This window comes from Periplaneta americana, chromosome 15, assembly GCF_040183065.1.
Source record: "Periplaneta americana isolate PAMFEO1 chromosome 15, P.americana_PAMFEO1_priV1, whole genome shotgun sequence".
Classification (NCBI taxonomy): domain Eukaryota; kingdom Metazoa; phylum Arthropoda; class Insecta; order Blattodea; family Blattidae; genus Periplaneta; species Periplaneta americana.
In genome coordinates this window covers 67,887,172-67,908,661 of record NC_091131.1, presented here as the reverse complement: position 1 = coordinate 67,908,661, position 21,490 = coordinate 67,887,172, and the positions used below count along the sequence as shown (strand labels likewise).

Sequence of the window (21,490 nt, the reverse complement as noted above, 5' to 3'; positions counted from 1 at the left end):
GTTTGAGATGGGCAGGACATGTAGCACGTATGGGAGAATCCAGAAATGCATATGGAGTGTTGTTGGGAAGACGGAGGGAAAAAGACCTTTTGGAAAGGCCGGGACGTAGATGGGAGGATAATATTAAAATGGATTTGAGTTAGGTGGGATATAATGGTAGAGACTGGATTAATCTTGCTCAAGATAGGGACCGATGGCGAGCTTATATGAGGGTGGCAATGAACCTCCGGGTTCCTTAAAAGCCTTAAGTATAATGATATAATATTTATAATTGAAAATATCAAGGTGGGCAAAAGTGGATGTTGGAAACTATTCCAAACTGGTACAATACTGGCAATAAAAACAGTTCTTGATTTTCAAGAAAGCTATCTTAATAAAGGGAACTTCAAATAGCTTATGCTAGATATGTGCACTCAAGATGTGTTAGAAAATTTATTTTCTACTGTCCGTTCCTTAAATCCAATCCCGAATCCAATAGAATTCAAACACTGCATTATGATTTATCAATTTTTCTATAAAAAAAAAAAAAAAACGAGGCATGGAAATTACGCAGTTTGCGATTCTGAACAATTAGTTGAGTTTCTAGATATACGTAGATGTAAGTAAACCCGGAACAGAAAGGTCTAGTGAAGATGAATGTGAGCAATAGAAATTTATATAGGCTAAATTGTAATTTAACTGAAAATAGAGATATTGACTTGAGTGAACAAGCTCTTTACTATTTGTTGGGATCAGTTTTGTTCAAAATAAAACAAAATAAGTTATATAGTATTTGTGAGAACTGTTTTTCATCTCTAGTAACTGATAACAGGGATGAATCTATAAATTTTATTAGCTTATTTGTGACTCTCAAGTCGTACAAGGAAATATCACTTGCATACCCTTGTAAATTCGTGTTTGGTATAATTCTAAATGCAGAAAGTGTGAAACGTTGGTAGAAAATGAGTTGACAGTAAAGTATTTGAAGTCTTTATTCATTAACACTTCAACTCATACGTTCCCAACTTATATTATTTTTGAAAAAGTCTTATCACTGTATTTTAGGACTAGAATGTATTTATTGTTAAGAAAATTGTCTGTTATAGCAAATGCACTACAACAATTTGCTAAATGTAACAGTCGAAGTGTTGGTATGAGAATTGCAGTAGAAAATTGCTAATGTTATCCTTATTGAAATGGACATAACATAAATAATAAAGTGTTATCTCTCATGAGTCATTTCACTATGACAATAATGTTTATTAATTCTTGTCTCCTGTGTTCAATAAACCACAATAACATGTATGATATCGCCTTTAATCATCATCGTTCTAGCATTACTGCTTACGCTTCTGTGCCAAGCAAGGAGTAAATATGGCCACCGCCGTCGAGAATGCGGTACTCTCTAATATACACTGCTCTGAGTTCTACTCCCTTTTCAAATAAGTCCTTCTAAGGACATCAATGACACCATTAAAAATCTATTGCTGTCATACACATTTATAACCTTGATCTACTATCATTCTGTTAAAAAGAGGTCACCTAATCAAATAAGCCACAGGTTAACTTTCTATTACACTACATAATACTGTAGAGGACAATGAACTGTCAGAATCCTCAACTTATAACTACACTATATAATACAAAACAGTGTAACTAAATGTTAAAAAAAAAATATTCTTATACCTGAAAAAAATGTGTACTCTGTCTACATAACGACAGAAAAGTCTGATGGGATGAGCAATTTCTGAAGTAACATCCTGGAATGTAAGAAAATCGTTGGGCATCTGTGGAGGTCCAGCCATTTCTGAAGCTCTCTGGAGACCAAGAACTAAGAGATCCAGCACAAGCCCATAATACTGCACAATGAAAGATGCGAACTGCAGACCACGGATAATACCGTAACTGTTGGTATGGTTCATATCCTGTAAAAAATAAGTTAATAAAGACAATAGAGAAAAAGTTTTAAAATATTTCACGATACTAAAAATGTATTACAAAAAAGAAGAAACATACTTAAAAAACTGTATCAATTAAGTTACACGCGATACCTTTATTCAGATGGTAATGAAACATCTTTGCCCATTTCAATTAAGCTCCAATGCCAGCATTATGGTAGAGCTTAGAAACCATACACTTTTATAATAAAATTCAAATTTACGACTACAACCACCTTTAATGTGTACGAGTTTGTTGATTCAAATAACTTCCTACACACCTCACTTACAAACTTCTCTCAGTGGACAAATTTCTCGGAAAAAATGTTTCAATTAAAACAAAATGGTAACATGCAAGCAAAACCATACAAACTTCAAAGTATACATTTTTCATCTTCCAAAACATCCACACTTTATCAATTAAAACTTAAGATCTTTCTGGACTCTGCTAGTTAAGCAAAACAAATTCCTTATTTGAGAGAAAGGATCCTTAATGATGAAATTAATTACTGTACTTCCAGTGTTCAAATAAGCAAAGATGATGACTAGCAAAGTGACATGGGTGAGAGTCTCTAAGTTTTCCCAAAACTCTCTCATACAGGGACAGTTTTGCATGTTATAAATACGACAAAGAACCTGCAACTTTACTCCCATTTCAGAAAGGTATCATTATGTATTTTTATTGCCTGTACAAATTTATCAGCTTCAACTGTACCACATTATATGCGTCTTTCTATAATTTACAATGCACATTACTTTTCAGTTATAAAATGACTTGACAACTATATGAACAGAAGAGAAAAATACAAATGGATGTTTGATTATGTTACTAGTCAGCGATGTATGCAACGGAGGGGAAAGGAACTGACCACCCTACCCTAGCTTAGTTGTCTCATGAGGTGTCACTTATGTGACACCTCATGTCTTCGGACTGTTGACTAAACCACAACAATGCTTGATTTTTACAAACTGAGCAAAGCCATACAGATACATCTTATGACTCTTAAAGGAAACATTTTCGAACAAAATTATTAATTTATGTAAAATAAATAATTACCTTGTAATTGATGACAACATTATTCTTTGCTGTCATGTAATCTGCAATGTTGTGATCCACAATGAGCCTGAGCAATCTGTTGAGAAGAGTTAAATCAATCTTCTCATACATCTTCTCGAACTTGGACTCAAGAAGTACATTACATTCACCTTCTGTCACATCCCACACATCCTGAAGGTTGTTGATGCCTAAAAGTGACAAACATAACTAAATTAAACACAATGACTGCTTGAAACTAAATCTAAAATAATAAAGAAATAATATTATACCTAATTTTTAACAAAATGACACCAAATTAAGAACATTGTTTTTCTTAATCTGTTATTTTAGTCACCTATAAACTGTATGACTATATACAGAAAGAGTCAAACCTAAGGGACTGGCACTCTATCATCTCTCAACACTACAGTCTGACAAGCAGACTGCCATTCTTGCCATTTCAAATCACTAAAGTCTGACATTGTTTTTCTTAATCCGTTATTTTAGTGCTCTATAAACTGTACGGCTATATACAGAATGAGTCAAACCTAAGGGACTGGCACTCTGCCATCTCTCAACATTATAGTCTGACAAGCAGATTGCCAGCTCCCGTGAATAACATTCTTGCCATTTCAAATCACTACAGTCTGGCAAGTGATCAGTTGTGTAATCACTGAATTATTTATGTAAGAAAATGAAGAGAATCTCACCTCAATTTCACAGCAGTTGCTTAAAATACCCTTCATTATGTTCTATACATGAGGTCTGAAAAACTCAATGTACTATCTACTTGCCATAAAGCAATGTTTCTTCTTATTGAAAATACAATCTATTTCTCGCCAATTATTAAATAATTTAATAACATGATGCTTAGATAGTTATGTAGTCCCTGGAAAATACTGCTGAAATTTGCATAAACATAATTCCTACATTTCTCCTTAAGTAGCCGTGTTAACAAGGAAAACGTGTTGCTGCATTTTCATCTAATCCTGGTCACAAATAGGTATTTCTCAATACTACTAAGATTGACAATGTGAAGTGCAGCAAAATTGTGTCAACTGCATAGTGCAACTACTGATAAGAAAAACCCATGCACTGTGTTCTAGGTCAGATTGAAGCCAAATCGAAGTTACCAGCACTCTTACTGAACTGTGAGCTTACTGTGTGATAAGCAGCATGTTTAGTTTAGAGGTGGAATGACAGCATTTTGCCATCACAGCTCCAGAAAAATCACTGTAATAGATAATAGCAATTCCGTCACAGTGAGATTTTTGTGTTCAAATGATTCTTGGCAATTGTGAATGTTTCTCTTCACGAGCTAGCAGATGTTTATGTTTACTGCTCTTCTGCGAATTGATATACAGTACTAGTACTGATTAGTTTGGTGGGTATAACAATATGCTCTCTCTGAACTGTGTTATCGTGATGTATGGGTGTGTATATTCACCAAAGAGACAAACAGTTAAGTACTCGCCATTAGTTAATATATATTTATTCACCCAAGAATGTTTACGAATGATTAGGTGAATCATTCATGGAAGAATATAGTGAGTGTATTATCACCTGAGTATCAAAGAGTTGCCGACATAAACTTCTGAATGAGACGAAAGTTAATTAGAACCCAGTTATGTTGTCCTTCAAGCTACTCTTCTGACTTTCAGCTGTTTGGACTCTGGAGCTGTCACATATACGTACATCAGTCACCATCGTTATGAGTCACATGTCAATCGGAGAAGGAGATTTCTTGGAGATGTGATTTTGGAAATATTATAGTCACAGTTGGAACCTGCGACAAAGTCACAGGTCTTCAAATCACACCCCATCACTAGTTGGGTTTTCTCGACCTCATGTACAGAATAAATGGAGGTCATTTTGAGCAACTGTTCTAACATTGAGGTGATTCTCTCATATTCTCCTTAAGTAATTCACTAGTTAAGCCAAAAATTCACTTGCCAGACTGTAGTGCTGAGAGATGGCAGAAATGCCTGTCCCTTAGGTTTAACTTGTTTTGTAGTATTGCTAGAATTGGTGATAGTGAAATGAATCTGTTTCGCCATGGAATTCCCTGACATTTGTATTACAGTTGGAAAAAACCTCAGACAAAAGCTAATCATGTCAGCTCTAGCAGGAACCCAACCCAGGCCTGAGCGGAATTTCAGAGCAAAAGTTCTTCTCATTATCTTTACACTATACCAGTGGCCAAATATTAACTGCCTTAAATTACTAATAAACTTTGTTAGGATTAAACATCAAGTTCTCACCCAACTATGCTCTGCATTAAGTGCCATAAATAGCCATTCACAGCACAAATCTGATATTTGATACGAAAAGGATGGAAGAGTAACTTAAGCTTTACCTTGACACCACTTGTACACCAGTAGGGGAGGTGGCTCTGTGTCTGAGGGTTTCACCCATGGTGGGAACAGTCGTCTCTTGTCGGCTTCATACCACAAATATTGGTCCAAGTAGGCATCTGTGATCTTTTCGAGTGGTTCAACGTCGTACACTGGCACCAAATGACTGTACAGATCCATGAATTCAATGCCAACCTATAAATAACAAAAATAAATCACCAATGATTAAACATCTGTAAAATAGGAATAATATTTTGAAGGTTTTGTAACACATCATAATTTTCCACTCGTTATGTTGTGATGTTTTTTGAGCATAGGTTTATGAAGGTTTCATCTCACTTTATTATTATTATTATTATTACATTATTATTATCATCATCATCATCATCATTATTATTATTATTCAAATCCCTTTAAGATTAGAAGATGTTTTCTACTCATGGCAAGTTATTATTATAAACTATGTATTCTGATCACTTAAAAAAAAACTTTTTATTCAGAGGAAGTATCATGGAATTATGTCCGTTCTTAATTTAAAAAGAAGGTAGAGAATCTTTTTCCGGAAGTCCAAATTCAAACACTATTGCCAAGGGAACAACATGCTAGCAAAAGAACTTGTGTCTCTTTGTTGCTGGTGCCAATTTCCTACCCATCTTGTTTCTTCCTCAACCCGTTACAGGAAAGTTAACAAGAACATGAGGTCGGACAATAAAGTAATGAGACTGGTTTAAAAAACACTTTTACTTACATTTTTAATCAATTACAATGTGATCACCTTCAACAGTTCCCTTGAGACTGCACAAACTTATTCCAATGTTGCTGCCACTGCTGAATTCATCTTTTGAGACACTATTTAATGCCTTGGTTACGGACTTTTGGACGTCTTTAACAAATGTTATCTACTACGCACAGTTTCTTTAAGTTACTTGTTATTGTTTAATTAAATATAATGGTATATCACTTATACGCTTGCCCAATTTTTGATGGCACTCGTCAGCTGCTCTTTACCATTTCGAACATATTCCTGCTCCCTAGTGGGACAACAGCATTCTTATATCACAATCTCAATTTAATTCCCCCACCACCCCAAAATGAAAGCACACCACCCCAAAATAAAAGTACTGAACAAACCAAAATGAAATTGTTACTTCATCAAAGGAGTAGTAATGGAAAAAATTTGAAGAGAAATGTAATCTTTCAGAAGAATGTATTTCGTCAAAAAGTACTTATTCACTAGCCCTAACATCACATAAAAAAGATCACGTATTACTCTAGTTAATGTTCATTTAAGGATTTTTTTTATTAGAATTACATAATAAGAGTAAAATATCTGTGAAATACTTTAACTCTTTTGGGACTAAACTATTTATCTTTATTAAACTTTATACTGGAAAGCACGAAGGAGAATGACTTCATTGTTAAATCAAGAGCATCAGATACATAAACATAACATTTATCTTTCAAGAGGATCTAAGAAAAAGTATCATTTTTAACAATATTATGTTTATGAAAGTACATTGTGCTAAACTATCAGTTTTGATATATTATTACCTCCTTGAAAGCTCTCTGTGTGAGCAAGTGTCGCTTGATTCTTGATAAAGCTTCATGAGGATTATCATAAGCTTGTTCAATGAGACCCAGCTCCTCCCGCTGACTCTGATTTAGTCGAGATTTCACACTGAAACATAGGTAGCACTTTATTATTAAAGCAATGTCTGAACAGTATAGGCTGCCATTACTGAAGGATCTAAATGAACAGAGGGTGTACAATGATTAAAAATGCTTCAATTTCAACACTTTTTTGGTCATAATGACCAAATTTAAATCTTTAATTTGTAAACTTATTTCATTTTACCTTAATATGCAATGTAAACCCTGTACAAAATTACAAGATCAAGAAGATTCAATGTATGGGAGAAGTATGTAAACTACATTCTTTCAGAAATCCGCTAACAAGATCATTTCGAAAAGTCCTGAATCTGTTTCGTATACTGATTTGGTTTACAATAGTAAGGAGGTATACAGTGGGGATAGCTATGTATTAAACATTTAACAGAGAATATCAGTTTATGTGATACAAGATATCCCTTAGAGAGTAAATTACACTTATAGACAGAAATGATTAAATTAAAGCATATGTAAAACCAGGTAACTTGTGGGTTTCTAAGAGGAGTATGAGAAGCATGGTAATGGATATAAATCTTGATATTCCCAGATACAATGTCCTGTTTAAGACAGCATCTTGCTCAAAACAACTTACAAGACACAAAAGCAGCCACCATTCCCTCTGAGAAGATAAATGTAACAAAGACTTCACTCTAACACACCTGTAAGCTTCCTTCAGCCTCTCCAGAGACAAGATCAGAAGTTTTGTGTCATGTTTGTAAGACAGAGGTGGAAATGGAATTGGAGCAAATCTCCGTGACTCGAGCCAATGAACAGTGGTAGTATAGATGGCAACAGCTTCTTCAGGTGAGATGTACGGACCATCCTAGAAACACAGTTTTCATTTGGTTTCATACAATATTAATAACAGCAGTGCTCCACAATGAACTCATCATGCTTCTACCTGACGTTTTTCCAAGAACATTATATTAAAAACACAACAGTATGTGACTTTAAGTTCATACTACTGTAATTCTTTAATATGGTTGTGGCTAAGTTATGACTAAAATATTCAATTGCAACACAGCAAAACACTTTCATCACTTTCATGAACATACAGTCTACTAAACTTCAACGTAAAAATGAGACTGGTTAAGAATTGGTCCAACTACATAACAAGTGACATCACTGGTGGTGGTTGGTGGTGCTAGTGGCATTAACTGTGTGGTGGTAATAAATACCTTCAAATAGTTGTGCTGTCGCTCCTGTTCTGCCTTCAGATACAGCCGTGTAAGTCTTCCCAAATTCTTTTTACACACGGTCTTGTCAACTGTAGCCCCACGACGAATACGCTCACGATTATAGTGAGCTGTGTTGGTCCACCAATCTGCCTTCATCTTCACATATCGCAGAATCATGTTCTCTATTGGTGTTGGAAGACCAGGTACCTATAAAATCATTGCTCATAGATTGGACTGATATAGGTGGTTTTGTTAAAAACTACTATGTCCATGCTGTGTAACTCAGATAGCGTAGTTCCAACCTCTCCTAGTGGGAATTTTCATCTCAGACAAAAATTCACGTGCACTAGAAAGGTTGTCAGCCCACATGAATGGCTGATTTCAGGACCCCTACGCAATTCATCATTGTTTTAAATAATGTAAGCTTACAAATTGCAGAACACAAATGTAAGTAAATTGTTCATATTTTCATATAAGAAACATGAGCTCTAATTCTACCTTCTAACTCTCCAAAAAAATGTCCTTATTGCATAGGAAGATGAATATTCTGTCAAAGGAGAGATCAAGGTGAGACTACAAGGATTGTTACACTACTGATGATAATGATGATGATTATTATTACTATTTCAACATTATCTATAAATATTTTCCTTAAATCAATACAACAATACAAAATGGTTGCATATAACAGATAATCTACAGAAGATTAAATTGTCGTAATTTATCAGTATGACATGTACAGTACAAAACTTCTAAAATTTTTTCAATTAAGAGCAGCATATTAAATTTAAAAAAATTTTTAAGCCTATGACAAATTTTTTCTGTGCTCATTATTAGATATGCATGAAAAATGTGTAGAAAGCCTAAAAAGAGTTCCAAGAAAATGTATTTCTTAATTATGGAACACAAAAGCTGTACCCTAGTAAATAAATGAATTCTGTGCTGGTGCCAAACAAATGAAAGTGAAACTGAACCAATATTCCTAGTGACAACAAAATACATGACATGAAATGGAAACTTATTCAATATTGCAGTTAAAATATTGTGTCTTCACAATAATATTGTATTTGTAAGAGAGATTAAATTCTACTGGGATAAATCGAGATGTTCTGAACTAACCTTCCAAGGAATATTTGCTTTCCAACACCGCCAAGCTTCTGACAGATGCTGAAGAATAGTTCTGGCCTTGTTCTGCTTAATTCCTTCAGGCATCATGTCAACAATATCATGCATCACCTATGAAAAAAGAGTAAGAAACGTATAAATAATAAACAATGCATACAAACTAACAGCCAATCAACTACACAAATACGACACATTATACTCACTGAAGCTCGCAGCTCCAGATCGAAGTGGCTCTCCACTCTCTGTTTAGTCACAGTTTTGGCAACTCCCTTGGAATGCCGACCTTCAAACTGTCGGGACAGGAGGTTGCCAAGCCATCGTTCCAGAAGTGGAGTGATTCCTCGCATGAAGAAGAGCCATACTCGCCATCCTGGAGCCCAGAAACCACATCCTGGTCCCTTCCCTACTGGACCCTGATATAAAATATCATAATGCAATTATCTGCTTTACATAATGAGTACTAATAAAATGCATAAAAATGTATCTGCTGCCAATTATTATTAATTTGGTGGCTTGAGACTGTAGTAGGCTACTTCAGCTTAGTAAATGTCAAGAGGGAGGATATATAAGATGAAACACAGCAGAGAATATAGTAAATAGAAGTCGATATGAGAAGAAAAGAGAGGGAAAGTGGGGAAAGAAGGGGACAGGAGGTAGTGAAAAGAAAGGCAGGGAAAGGGAATGGAGTAGATGAGGAGAAGAGAAAAGAAGGGGGCGAGATATAAGAGCGAACAAGACAAGAGAGAGAGAGAGAGAGAGAGCAAGAGGTGAAGACAAAACAGAAAGGGCGTGAGAAGAGGGGAAGGAAAGGAAAGGAGGAAGAGGAGAGAGAGAAGGGGAGATAAGAGGAGGATAAGGAAGGAGAGGCAGGGTGGAGGGAAGGGAAAGGGAGACAAAGAGAGAAAGAGGAAAGAAAGGAGGAGGGGAAAAATGAGCAGAGCAGAAGAAAGGAGACGAGATGAAAAGGAGAGTAAGAAGAGAAGAGTTAAGATAATGGCAAGAAGAGTATAGACACAACAATAAAAGAGAGCACAGGAAAGCACAAGAGAGAAAGGGAGACCAGAAAATTTAACAGACATTTCTCGCCCATATCATAAATTCATGCTGATAGGCATTGTCTTCGCTACCATCCTGTCTTACATATAATGAAATCTGCAATGTAGAAAGAGCTGCAGATTCCATATGCTCACTTACCATGGGCAAGTTAACTAGAAACATAAAACAAATGAATTTTCAATCTCATTATGCTTTCAAAATAACCTAATCACCAATAAAATCTAGAGGTAGTGCACAGAACTTGTGAATGTGGGTTGTGCTTAGGTGTGGATTCGAAATCCACTTGGGTTGATTCCTGGTTGGCTTTTTTACAGATATTTTCCCTGACCATAAGGGGAATGCCTGATAATCTCATGATGAATTCTCGGACTTATTTCACTACAAGAAATTCCATCAATGCTAGATAAACATACAATTCATATGTTGTTAAACGACGATAAAAAATATAATATGCCCAACAAATATCCTTTCTTGAGAATAGTAAATTTAATTTATTTCTGGAGCTCTACTCGTATAGCGTGAATCTTTTGAAACTATTGGTTCATAAGTCAGCAATTTACTGGTGCCCTTCAAATCTGCTGGCATCTCCGTCCATGAATTGGCAGTGCCACAACACTTCACCGGCATTCCCCTGCATAAAGTTACGGCATAGTTGCAAGCTGTCTCGAACTGTGGGCAGATCAGTTGAGTCACATTTCATTTGAAGCAGTGCAGTAGTGTTTTGTGTTGCGCAACAGATATTCACTGCATCATAATATACATATACATTTTGAAGACATACATAAGGTGTAAGAAATTGTAGGCTACAGTAGAAGGCAAAAATTTGAACGGTAGTTTCCTAACAAACCAAAGTAAAGTAAAGTGTTTGCAACTAATCCTCACACTATAGATGAATTAAAAGAAAACATTTGTAAAGACATTAGGTCCGTTAATACAGAGAAAATAGCACGTGTAAATGATAGTTTAAGAAAATGTATATAGATTGTGCACCGCATAAAATCAGCAACAATTTCAGTACCTTCTGTGAGAAGGGCAAATATTGAACTAAATAACAAATTTATTTATTTAATGTGTAGTAAACTATAACTTTATAAGGAGAATGTAAGGGAATGCCAGTGAAATGTTGTGACGCTGTGAGTTCACGCAGGAAGATGCATAGGAGTTGCACCAGTAAGCAGTAGACTTGCAAACCAATGCTTTCATAAGATTCTCACTGTACATATTCTCAACTACAAATGAAATTCTTCAAATCACTAGACAAGATAACAAAAAATTACGCTCCAAAATACTTACTGTATTGAAGCGGTAGTAGATAAGATGCTTCAGGTCCTTGCACATACGAATCTGTCTCATGAGTTTGTATTTGTAACGATACATTCCTGTCAGCTGACCCACATGAGCAAAGATATACTGTATACCATCTGATAGTTGGAAGGCATCCACATTATTCAATCGGTACTGCACATGGGAGTCCACAATCAGCTTGGTTAAACGAAGGATCTCTCTACATAAATGGAATGCTGCAAACAGAACAGAAAGAGGTAGTGCACAGTACAGTAACGGTATATTTTTCAGTAAAAAAATGAACAGCCAATTATAAGTCATTTGCAACTACCAGCTACATAAGCAATGTGTGGTAAAAATCCTTAGCATAGCTTTCTTTCAGTCATTCTTTTGTAATAGGTGTGATATGTACATAGTTGTAGAAGTTCATTTTTAAAACTGTAAACAGATATTTTGTATTTACATTCTCACCTCGTCATCTTACAGTCTTTCTTGGATTCTCTTGAATTTCCATCATTACTGCTCTCAAGATTTTTATTTTACCCGCACTTTTTGCAATGTAATGGATGTGACAAAAATGTTACCCACCTAAACACCATTTGATAGTAGATTAAAAATCTGTTAATCATTTCGAATAATTATATTTTAAAAATTTTTTACTGGTACTTATGGGAGAGGATGGTATTTTTTTAGTAAAAAAATGAGTAAATTAAAAAAAAAATTCTTTAAAATACTCTGTGATATGTGTAGAATGCATAGCATAACATTTTGTGGGTATTTGTGCCCTTAACGCATGCTGAATCGCCATTTTTAAACTTCCTGCATTATGGATTTTTAAATAACTCGCCAACTTTTATTGTTGTTTCTGGTAAATTAAATTTTCAAAAATTTCTTTTTCTTTAAAATACTCTTTGATATGTGTGGAATGCATAGCATAACATTTCGTGGGTATTTGTGCCCTTATCGCATGTTGAGTCGCCATTTTTAAACTTCCTGCGTTATGGACTTTTAAATAACTCACCAACTTTTATTGTTGTTTCCAGTAAATTAAATTTTCAAAAAATTTTTTTTTTCTTTAAAATACTCTGTGATATGTGTGGAATGCATTGCATAACACTTTGTGGGTATTTGTGCCCTTATAGGATGTTGAGACGTCATTTTTAAACTTCCTGCGCTATGGATTTTTAAATCGCATGCCCACATTTATCGGTTTCCAGTAAGTTCATTTTTTTGCTACATTGCCAGACAAAAATGGACATAATTTCTGAAATATTAAAGATACATGAATGAAATTTAGAACACACATTCTTTAGACTATTGGGAAACTTTTCTCTGTAACAGAATTTTGTTACTAGATGTCATTTTAAAAATACGTCCGTTTGTTTGCAAGAAACGAAATCAGAAAATTGTTATTAAATTTTAATTGTTTATTTTACAAACATAGGGACTAATATCGAAATTCTGTTACAGACAGTTTGTAGAACATGCTTTTGCAAATACATTGCAAAAAACCGTTTGAATCTATCTTTAAAAACGGTTTAGATATATCGGTTTTAGTACAATCCTGCATTGGGTATATTTTTTTTCAAATTTGGGCCCCCAAATAATTTTTTTTTTTCAAAATATTTATATTTGGTTGAATTGTTACAGCTGTGAGCTCTCTACATACAAAAAATTAAAATTTTACACCAAATAGGAAAAAAGTTTTAAAAAATACCATTCTCTCCCCTTAAAGGATAACATTAACTACCTACCTGTGTTGATAAGTTCCATGATGTTTATTTTAATTTACAAAATTATGTTATTTTCTGTAACAAATGGGCATGAATTCGTAATGGATGTGACAAGTTATAATAGTTCTAACTTTCACACTTCATTACTTTAATCTATAAATAAGCTGCTGTTGTTCAAATGCCTACACATTTGGCAACGAAGCCATTAGTCCTCCCCTTGTACTTCAGTATTTTGAGCTACAGAATCTTATTTTTTTTAGGGTTTTATATCTTCCTAAATGTTCTAAGTGCTTGGGTTCATTAGAATTGCATACACACAAGGGAGAGTTAAGTATTCCAATCAGTGTAGATGTTCTCCCAGACAGTCATAGCCTGTAATAAATCAGTACATTGCAAATGCACATTTTCGTGGTAATTAAGGAACAATTCTGGATTAGATATAACAATTTAACACTTTTCTTGCCTTCCACATTGTTTTTGCAGTTTTGTATGTACATTGATTGAAATTTTCCCTTGATTAGCAATTTTACAGAATAGTAGGAGTTTTTGTAGAATTTCTGTGCCTTTCTTAGCCAAAAACGTCTCCTGAGTCATATTAAGTGCAATGTCAGCCAAACAATATTCCATCCTGAAGACACAATTTCAAATCCCACAAAGTTCAACAAAAATCTATTATGACAAGTTTCCTTTAGGTATTCTCATTTCCCTTGCTATCATTTCACTACTTCCCCATGTAAGTTATTACCACCATTTTCACCACTGTAATAACTGTCTTCCTCAGTAGAACTACATTGTGACATATATGGCGAATATTCTAGAAAGTAAGCAAACATTGGAATGCTGGCGTTGACACCAACAACTTAATATTCAGGTAGGATACCATACAAGCAAAGAAAGTCACACAGAACATGAACATATAACAAGGTACCATACATACCATTTCCAAAACGAGATTTCTTTCTCTCCTTGGTTGTGAGTGTCTTCACAGGCTTCAGATTGAAATTGTAATCCAAGTGAAGATAGTTCAAATTCTTGCGATGAATCAAGAGATTAAGCATATTGTAGCCTTGACGGCACACTTGCAAACCTGCCTCCACCCAGTCAAGAGTGGTTGTCTGGAAAAACTTTGTCGACTTGAATGATCTGAACAAGTATCTGGAATACAAGTTACACAAAAATTATATACTACTTTAAGAAAAAAAATATTCACATACATGTGTAATAGATAAACAAAATCAGTACTAGGGATGAACACCATCATCCTAAAGCTATCTTCTTTCAACAAGTTCCCTATTACAGCAACAGGTAGAGCTTTTAGCATTAGTTGAACGTGAGAAAAATATATCTATGCTCGTCATAGTAGAAGTAAATAAATTTGATGTAATGCAGCAGATGTGGGTTCTGAGTACACGATTTTCTTGCTCTGTTGGTAACAAAACTTAATTCTAACTCACTTAAAGCTGAGATCAAAACGAACGAACATGGTCAATCACTACAGTATGATTCATTCACCTTCTTAATTAAAAAAAAAAATAATGTCATTTTATTAACTAGCATTTAATGTTGTCACATGTCCAGATCACCAAAAAGACAATCATTTTGCTTAATCTTATGTAACATGTCTAGACCTCCAGAAAGATATTAATTTTGTTTCAGTTCTACAAAGCTTTTAATAAAAATTTTTAACCATGTCACTGATGCAGTTGTATTACTAATGTGGGATATTTATAAATTTAAATTAGTAATCTAAATGGGCAAATTGAGTTGTCCTTGTGGTCAAACGATTCCAAGCAGTGGATTTTCATGATAATGAACTTCCTTAGCATGGCTTCCTTTACAATGAAAGTAAAGAATCTAGTCCTTGAAAGCAACCCAGATAAAATCTGTCTACTCAAACTCCATTTATTCATTATCGGTAGGATAATGAATTCAGTCATACAGATATCCCCATTTCAGAAATGGATTTTGACTCACTTAGACCAATAAAGGCCAGGTAAAGTATTAAATTATAAGCCATATCTTGAGAAATTTAAAATGAATCATCTTATTTTGATACAATAATACAATTCTGTATCATGATATCTTTATATAGCAAATATAATCCAATATTTTCTTTCATATGTGCCCTAACAAAATATCCTTTATAATCACCTTTTCTTCTGTGGTTTTGGTGGTCTATGCTTCAGTGCATTCAGCACAAAGTACTTGAGTAACTTCTGATAGCTGACTCGCACTTTCACAGGCTGACCAGGTGGACAGTGCTCTCTGTACCATGACTTTACAAGAGGTACATCAATAGCTCTGCGAGTTCGACCTGAAAAATAAAGTAATATTAAATATCAAAACCCAGTAACTATTTACTACCTACAGTGTTAATGCACTGGAAACCATCAATATTATTGGGTGTTTCCAGTTTCACATCTGACAGATGAAGCAATAATAACGAAATGTAATATCAATGAAGACAGAAAACAACTTAAGTACTGCCTTCCTAACACATTCCTCCCACGATCATTATACAAAGATTACACAAAAAATTCGGAACATGTTTGGTAAAGTGACATCTTCAATCACTATATGAAACAGCAAGATGAATTTCACAAGTCTAAATGAAGTGTCATTCTTATGGCCGTATGCACCATTCTCTATTAAAATTTGACCATGGTTAAGTCGGCACTTGACCATCTTCAATGCCAATTTGCGGAGTATCAATCTCGATCAAAGTTAAACAAGCGAGTTGATGATGATCAAATTTGATCACGGGTGTGGGACCGATTACCTTCAATTGAACATGGTCAAGTCGAGAAAACCAAAATGGCGGCACGATTTGACGTAGGTACTTGATGGAATTGAAGATGAAATGATGTATCTTGAACACGCAAATCACTCCAGAAATAACAGAATTGGTGTTATTGTAGAAAGAGTAAGTTTGTAGATGAATAATAAAAATGTTTTTTTTTCTCAAAATAGACTAATGTTTTATATATGTTTCTGCTTTGGAAGATCGGGATTTTACAAGAGAACAAAATATTATTTAGGCCTAACTGTCCAATTTTGTTAACATAATAATAAAGTAGTTATTCTATGCCAGTAATAATATAGTAAAACTAAATTACCATTTTGTAGAATGCGAGATTATCATTTATTAGCTATAGATTTGCCGTTTGAAACTATTAGGACCTACATGACGTTTTGAACAATTAGGCTATTTACGCTTGAATTAAGAGAAATTACACGGATACCTTCCTTTCCCTCTTACTCCAAAATTCCAACCTTGTGAACACAAAATAAATGGATAAATTTCAGAACAAGGATACTTTCCTTTCCCTCTTACTCCAAAATTCCAACCTTGTGCACACAAAATAAATTGGCACTAAAAACTTCCTTTTCGTATGCATGATGATGCGTATTCGACATACACAGACGAATTGCTCTTTTTTTTTTTTTTTTTTTTTTAGCGAGGTATCCGTATACTGAAATTTTCCCAAATAAATTATTGGTACTGAAATGTGTCTTTTCGTAAGCAAGATGATGAGCATTCGACACATACAAATCTGCTCTTTTTAGTAGCCTATTTCAAGATAATTGTCAGTGAGGTATCCATATACTGAAATTTTCCCAATTATTATCAATAATATGAAATAACCACTGTATAAATTAAGTTTCAAATTATGTTGAATTATGTAAACACGTATAACTCATTTTGAATTGTGAGGTTAAATCCAACCAGGTAGCCTGCTTTTCTCTTAAAGAACTTCCGTCAGTACTTTTATTCTCTAATGTGAATGCAGAATTGCTGACGAGTTCTAAAAGAATTCCCACTTTGAACTGTGAGAAGTTCGGTGCTCTTTTCTTTTTTTTTTCCATGATTATTGAAACTTGTTATTTAAAACTGCGAGGATGTTTGAAACAGTCCGATAAACAAAAACGAAGCGATAATTGAGAGAGTGCATTCGTTCGCTGTTTTATTCACGGTAACCTAGCGCTCAGATGATTCTTCTCAAGCGAGCGTAAAGAAGATGACAAAAACAAAGACAATGATAATGAAAAAACTACACTTAGCTCTGAGCACTTTCTGGTTTCGAAAAAGAAGGTATTATCAGCTTAAACAAAATGTCACTTTTACTTTAATATACCATAATCTATTAAATTCACCATTTATCTTTTATAAGAATCTACAAATAATACCCCTTAGTTACATTATAACAAAAAAATGTATCACATCACAAACGAAGTCAACGATGAAGAAATATTGGTAAGTTGTCTAAGAGAATAAGCCTTCTGCGATATTTAAGTCAGTTTTGTGACGGTATCTCAATGCAACAGTCATTGAAAGTGACAGGCTGGTTAGCTAATTATTACATTACTGAATCAACAACATTTAAGAATAAATGATATTCATTCACACTGACTAACTTGCCTGATCTGATGTTGAATGGCCTAGGAGCCCACAGAAGGGCAATGCCATTTGCTGTGTTGTCAGTATACAATGGTGTTTCTTGCAAGAATGGCTGTACTTCCTCTGGCAATTCAAATTCTTCGTCATCTTCAGGTAATGGTTCAGCAGCCTAGAACAAATGTACATAATAAAACATGATAACAGATGTAATCAAAGATAGTAGTAGTACAAAAATATAAATAATGGAGGTAACGAAATTCATAAAAATTAATAACAAATAATCATGGTCACTGAAAAATTAAGAACTCAATGATGTATAAATACATTAAATAAGACGTTTGCATCAAAGTTCGAAATTTTTAAAATAAATTATCAACCACATCCAGGATTATTCATACAAAATAACTTTATCTTTCAAGTTGCTACTCTGTTATTTCATGAAAATAGTAGTATTATAAAAAATATTTAATTATCTACGAGGCCTGTCTAAAAAGTATCCGACCTTAAATTTTCCCGCGCAAAGTAGTGATTCTAAGGCGGCGCCACTGCGCACGGTGGAAGGAGGAACCGTAATGCGCATGCTTGAATTTTTTCACCGCATTCGCTTGTGCCAGTCACTGGCTGGTGGTCGCCAAGTAAGGTGCTGTTCTAAGTGTTTGTCGGATTTAGTTTTCTCGCAAGATGACTGAACGAACTGAGCAAAGATACTGCATCAAATTTTGTCAAAAGCTTGGTGATTCTCAAAGTTAAACAATTCGTAAGATTCAGCAGGTGTGTGGGAAAGATGCGACGGGTGTAACACAAATTAAGGAGTGGTTCAACCGATTCAAAGATGGCCGCACATCAGCGGAGAGTGAGCAGCGTTGTGGCAGGCCCCAAACTGCTCGGAGTGCAGCTGTTGTTGAGAGGGTGCGAAATTTGGTGATGGCAGATCGTCGTTTGACCGTGCAGGAGATTGCCGAAGAGGTTGGAGTGAGTAAAGATTCTGCACATGCAATTTTGCATGATGATTTGAACATGAACCGAGTGGCTGCGAAATTCGTGCCCACGTTGTTGTCCCCGGAACAAAAAGACCTCCGTCGTGACGTTGCACAGGACCTTCTGGACACCACCAACGCTGATCCTGGGTTTCTGAACACCGTGATAACTGGAGATGAGTCATGGGTGTACGGGTACGACCCAGAAACAAAAAGACAGTCGTCGCAATGGAAGCATCCCGAGTCTCCAAGGCCGAAGAAAGTGCGGCAGGTGCGAAGCAAAATCAAGGTGATGCTGACTGTTTTCTTTGATGTCTGTGGAATTGTGCATCACGAATACGCACCGGAAGGACAAACGGTGACAAAGGAGTACTATCACGATGTTCTCCGGCAACTCCGTGATGCAGTTCGGCACAAAAGACCAGACATGTGGACGGCGAACAACTGGCACTTGCATCACGACAACGCCCCCGCACATTCATCCCAATTGATCCACACTTTCTTGGCCAAAAATGGAATTACAACCGTTCGCCAACCTCCCTACTCTCCAGACCTGGCTCCTTGCGACTTCTGGTTGTTTCCAAAATTGAAGACACCACTGAAAGGATCCCATTTTGAGAGTAGAGAAGAGATAATGCGGAAACCGAGACGGAGCTGAACACCATTCCAAAAGAGAACTTCCAGAGGTGTTTCCGGCAGTGGAAGGATCGGTGGGCTAAGTATGTGCAAGCACAAGGGGCCTACTTTGAAGGGGATTAGGGTCCCAACCCCGTCAGGTATTTGAAATATTTTTTCTGGCTAAAGGTCGGATACTTTTTAGACAGGCATCGTACATCCATTGCATGATTTCATAACACTAACAAGCTATATATTTTGTAGAAAATAACTGTTGTGGTAATAATAAATTAAATTAAGTAAGTTATAAATTCAGTCAGTAATGCATGAACCACTGGCCAAATGTCTGTACCACTTATTTTCCATAATACAAATTTGTCTTCAACTGCCTGTGAGTCCAAACAGTATTCATATATGTTAAGACATATCCATTTCCCTGTTAATGCTTCATTAATTCATCAGATCATTTCATGAGGAAGATCCTCCAATATATAAAAGGAATTCCATATGAAGAGCACAGGAAAAGAACGTGCTTTGTCCACTTTTTCAAAAATGAGTTATGCAGGCTGTGAGATGCAGGATTCCATGTAGTTTAAAGTTATTAATCAACCAGTGTGATAATGTGAATAGTCGAAGTGCTACAAGAGATTTTAGATTTGGCGTACAGGGAAAGAACGTGCTAAGTCCTCTCACTACAGGGAAATAATGTGCTCTGTCCACTGTTTCTGTGATTTAATTTTTAGTTTCCTTATGGATTGGCATGCATGTTATAGCAGGAAGAAGGGAATTGGAGTAAAAATAATATTCCATTGTTTTTCATTATTGTTATAATGAGAAAATTCGTTCTTGCTGCATAAACTTTATGTACAAGTATAAATCTTTTTAGTTTGAGAAATTCAGTTTAGAAGTATAAGTGTTGTAAATTTGTCACTTAAATTTTAATATTATTATATTATTGAATGTTGAGTACTTCATCTGAGGATGGAACTCAGAGACCTTCGACTTCTAACAGTGTTAAGAAAAAGAAAGTACGAGGGAGAATGACTGCAGTCATGAAGAAATTAAGGGTTCAATCACATGAAGTAGGAGAAGACTGCAACTGTTAGTTAAAGTGTTTCGAGGAAGTAAGTGCTGAAGAAAGATCAAGTATTATAAGGCAATTTAATGATTTAGCAGACTGGAATCAACAATCATTGCATATGACTGGGCTCATTACAATAATTCCAGTTTATCGAAAGCGATCAGTCATTACAGCAATGGAAGGACCAATAAATTGTATCTCCCAGAAGAACTATCAGTGAAAAAGATGTATGAAATGTTCAAGAAAAAATACCAAAATTTAATAATTTCATATGAAACATACAGAATAATGTTCAACACCAAATTCAATATAGCATTTGGATATCCAAGGAGTGATACATGCATGTGATAAGTACACAGCTGAGATGGAAGTGCTGAATGCAAAACTGACTGAAAATAATTTAGATGGCAACATGAAGAAACAAGTTTTGGGATAAATTAATAAGATCACCAGTAACAACAAGGTCCATAAACTCAAAGTTGAAATATTTTATACCAGAAAGAGGAATGCTCGTTTAAGAAGTCGGAAGTTTGAAGAAACAGAAGCAATTTTCATGGACTACGAAAAAATGTATGCTTACCGTACATTAGTATCAATGATGTCTACTAGTATTACAGAAGGCAATTATCTGTTTACTCTTTCAATATTCATCAAATTTCAGATGAAACTTCAGTGTTTTTTAGTTGTACTGAAGATAATGGTAGAAAAGGAGCCAATGAAGTCGTATCCTTTTTAAATCACTTTGTGACAGGAATAATGGACAACAAAGCGGATATCTTGAAAATTTTTGTGATTCATGTTCAGGCCAGAGCAAGAATTATATTGTTCTGAAGTATCTTAATTATCTTGTGAACGAATTGAAACATACGAACAGAATGAAACATTCGTTTATGGAATGTAATAAAATATAGGACTAACTAATACAAAAGCAGTAGCAGAACTTCCAATGGGTTGGGTGCGGATCATGGTACAAGCTCGAAGTAAACCTACGCCTTTTGATGTTGTGGTGTTCAATCAAGATATGATGGGAAGTTGGGAGTCATTTCTGCAGAAGAAATATTTGAGGAA

At 35.1% G+C, this 21,490-nt stretch overlaps 1 protein-coding gene across 1 annotated transcript in view; it reads right to left on the bottom strand.

The window, feature by feature from the left end:
- The window catches only part of Prp8 (pre-mRNA processing factor 8), an 88,630-nt gene that overhangs the window by 35,491 nt on the left and 31,649 nt on the right, over positions 1–21,490 (bottom strand). Inside the window, exons 9-20 of the mRNA XM_069847607.1 lie at positions 17,771–17,918; positions 15,502–15,664; positions 14,288–14,505; positions 11,627–11,853; positions 9,481–9,690; positions 9,272–9,388; positions 8,153–8,359; positions 7,634–7,797; positions 6,858–6,984; positions 5,309–5,501; positions 2,974–3,161; positions 1,666–1,904 (exon numbers count right to left, since the gene is read on the bottom strand). Coding sequence (XP_069703708.1) covers positions 1,666–1,904; positions 2,974–3,161; positions 5,309–5,501; positions 6,858–6,984; positions 7,634–7,797; positions 8,153–8,359; positions 9,272–9,388; positions 9,481–9,690; positions 11,627–11,853; positions 14,288–14,505; positions 15,502–15,664; positions 17,771–17,918 — 2,201 coding nt within the window. The remainder of the gene's footprint in view (positions 1–1,665; positions 1,905–2,973; positions 3,162–5,308; positions 5,502–6,857; positions 6,985–7,633; positions 7,798–8,152; positions 8,360–9,271; positions 9,389–9,480; positions 9,691–11,626; positions 11,854–14,287; positions 14,506–15,501; positions 15,665–17,770; positions 17,919–21,490) is intronic.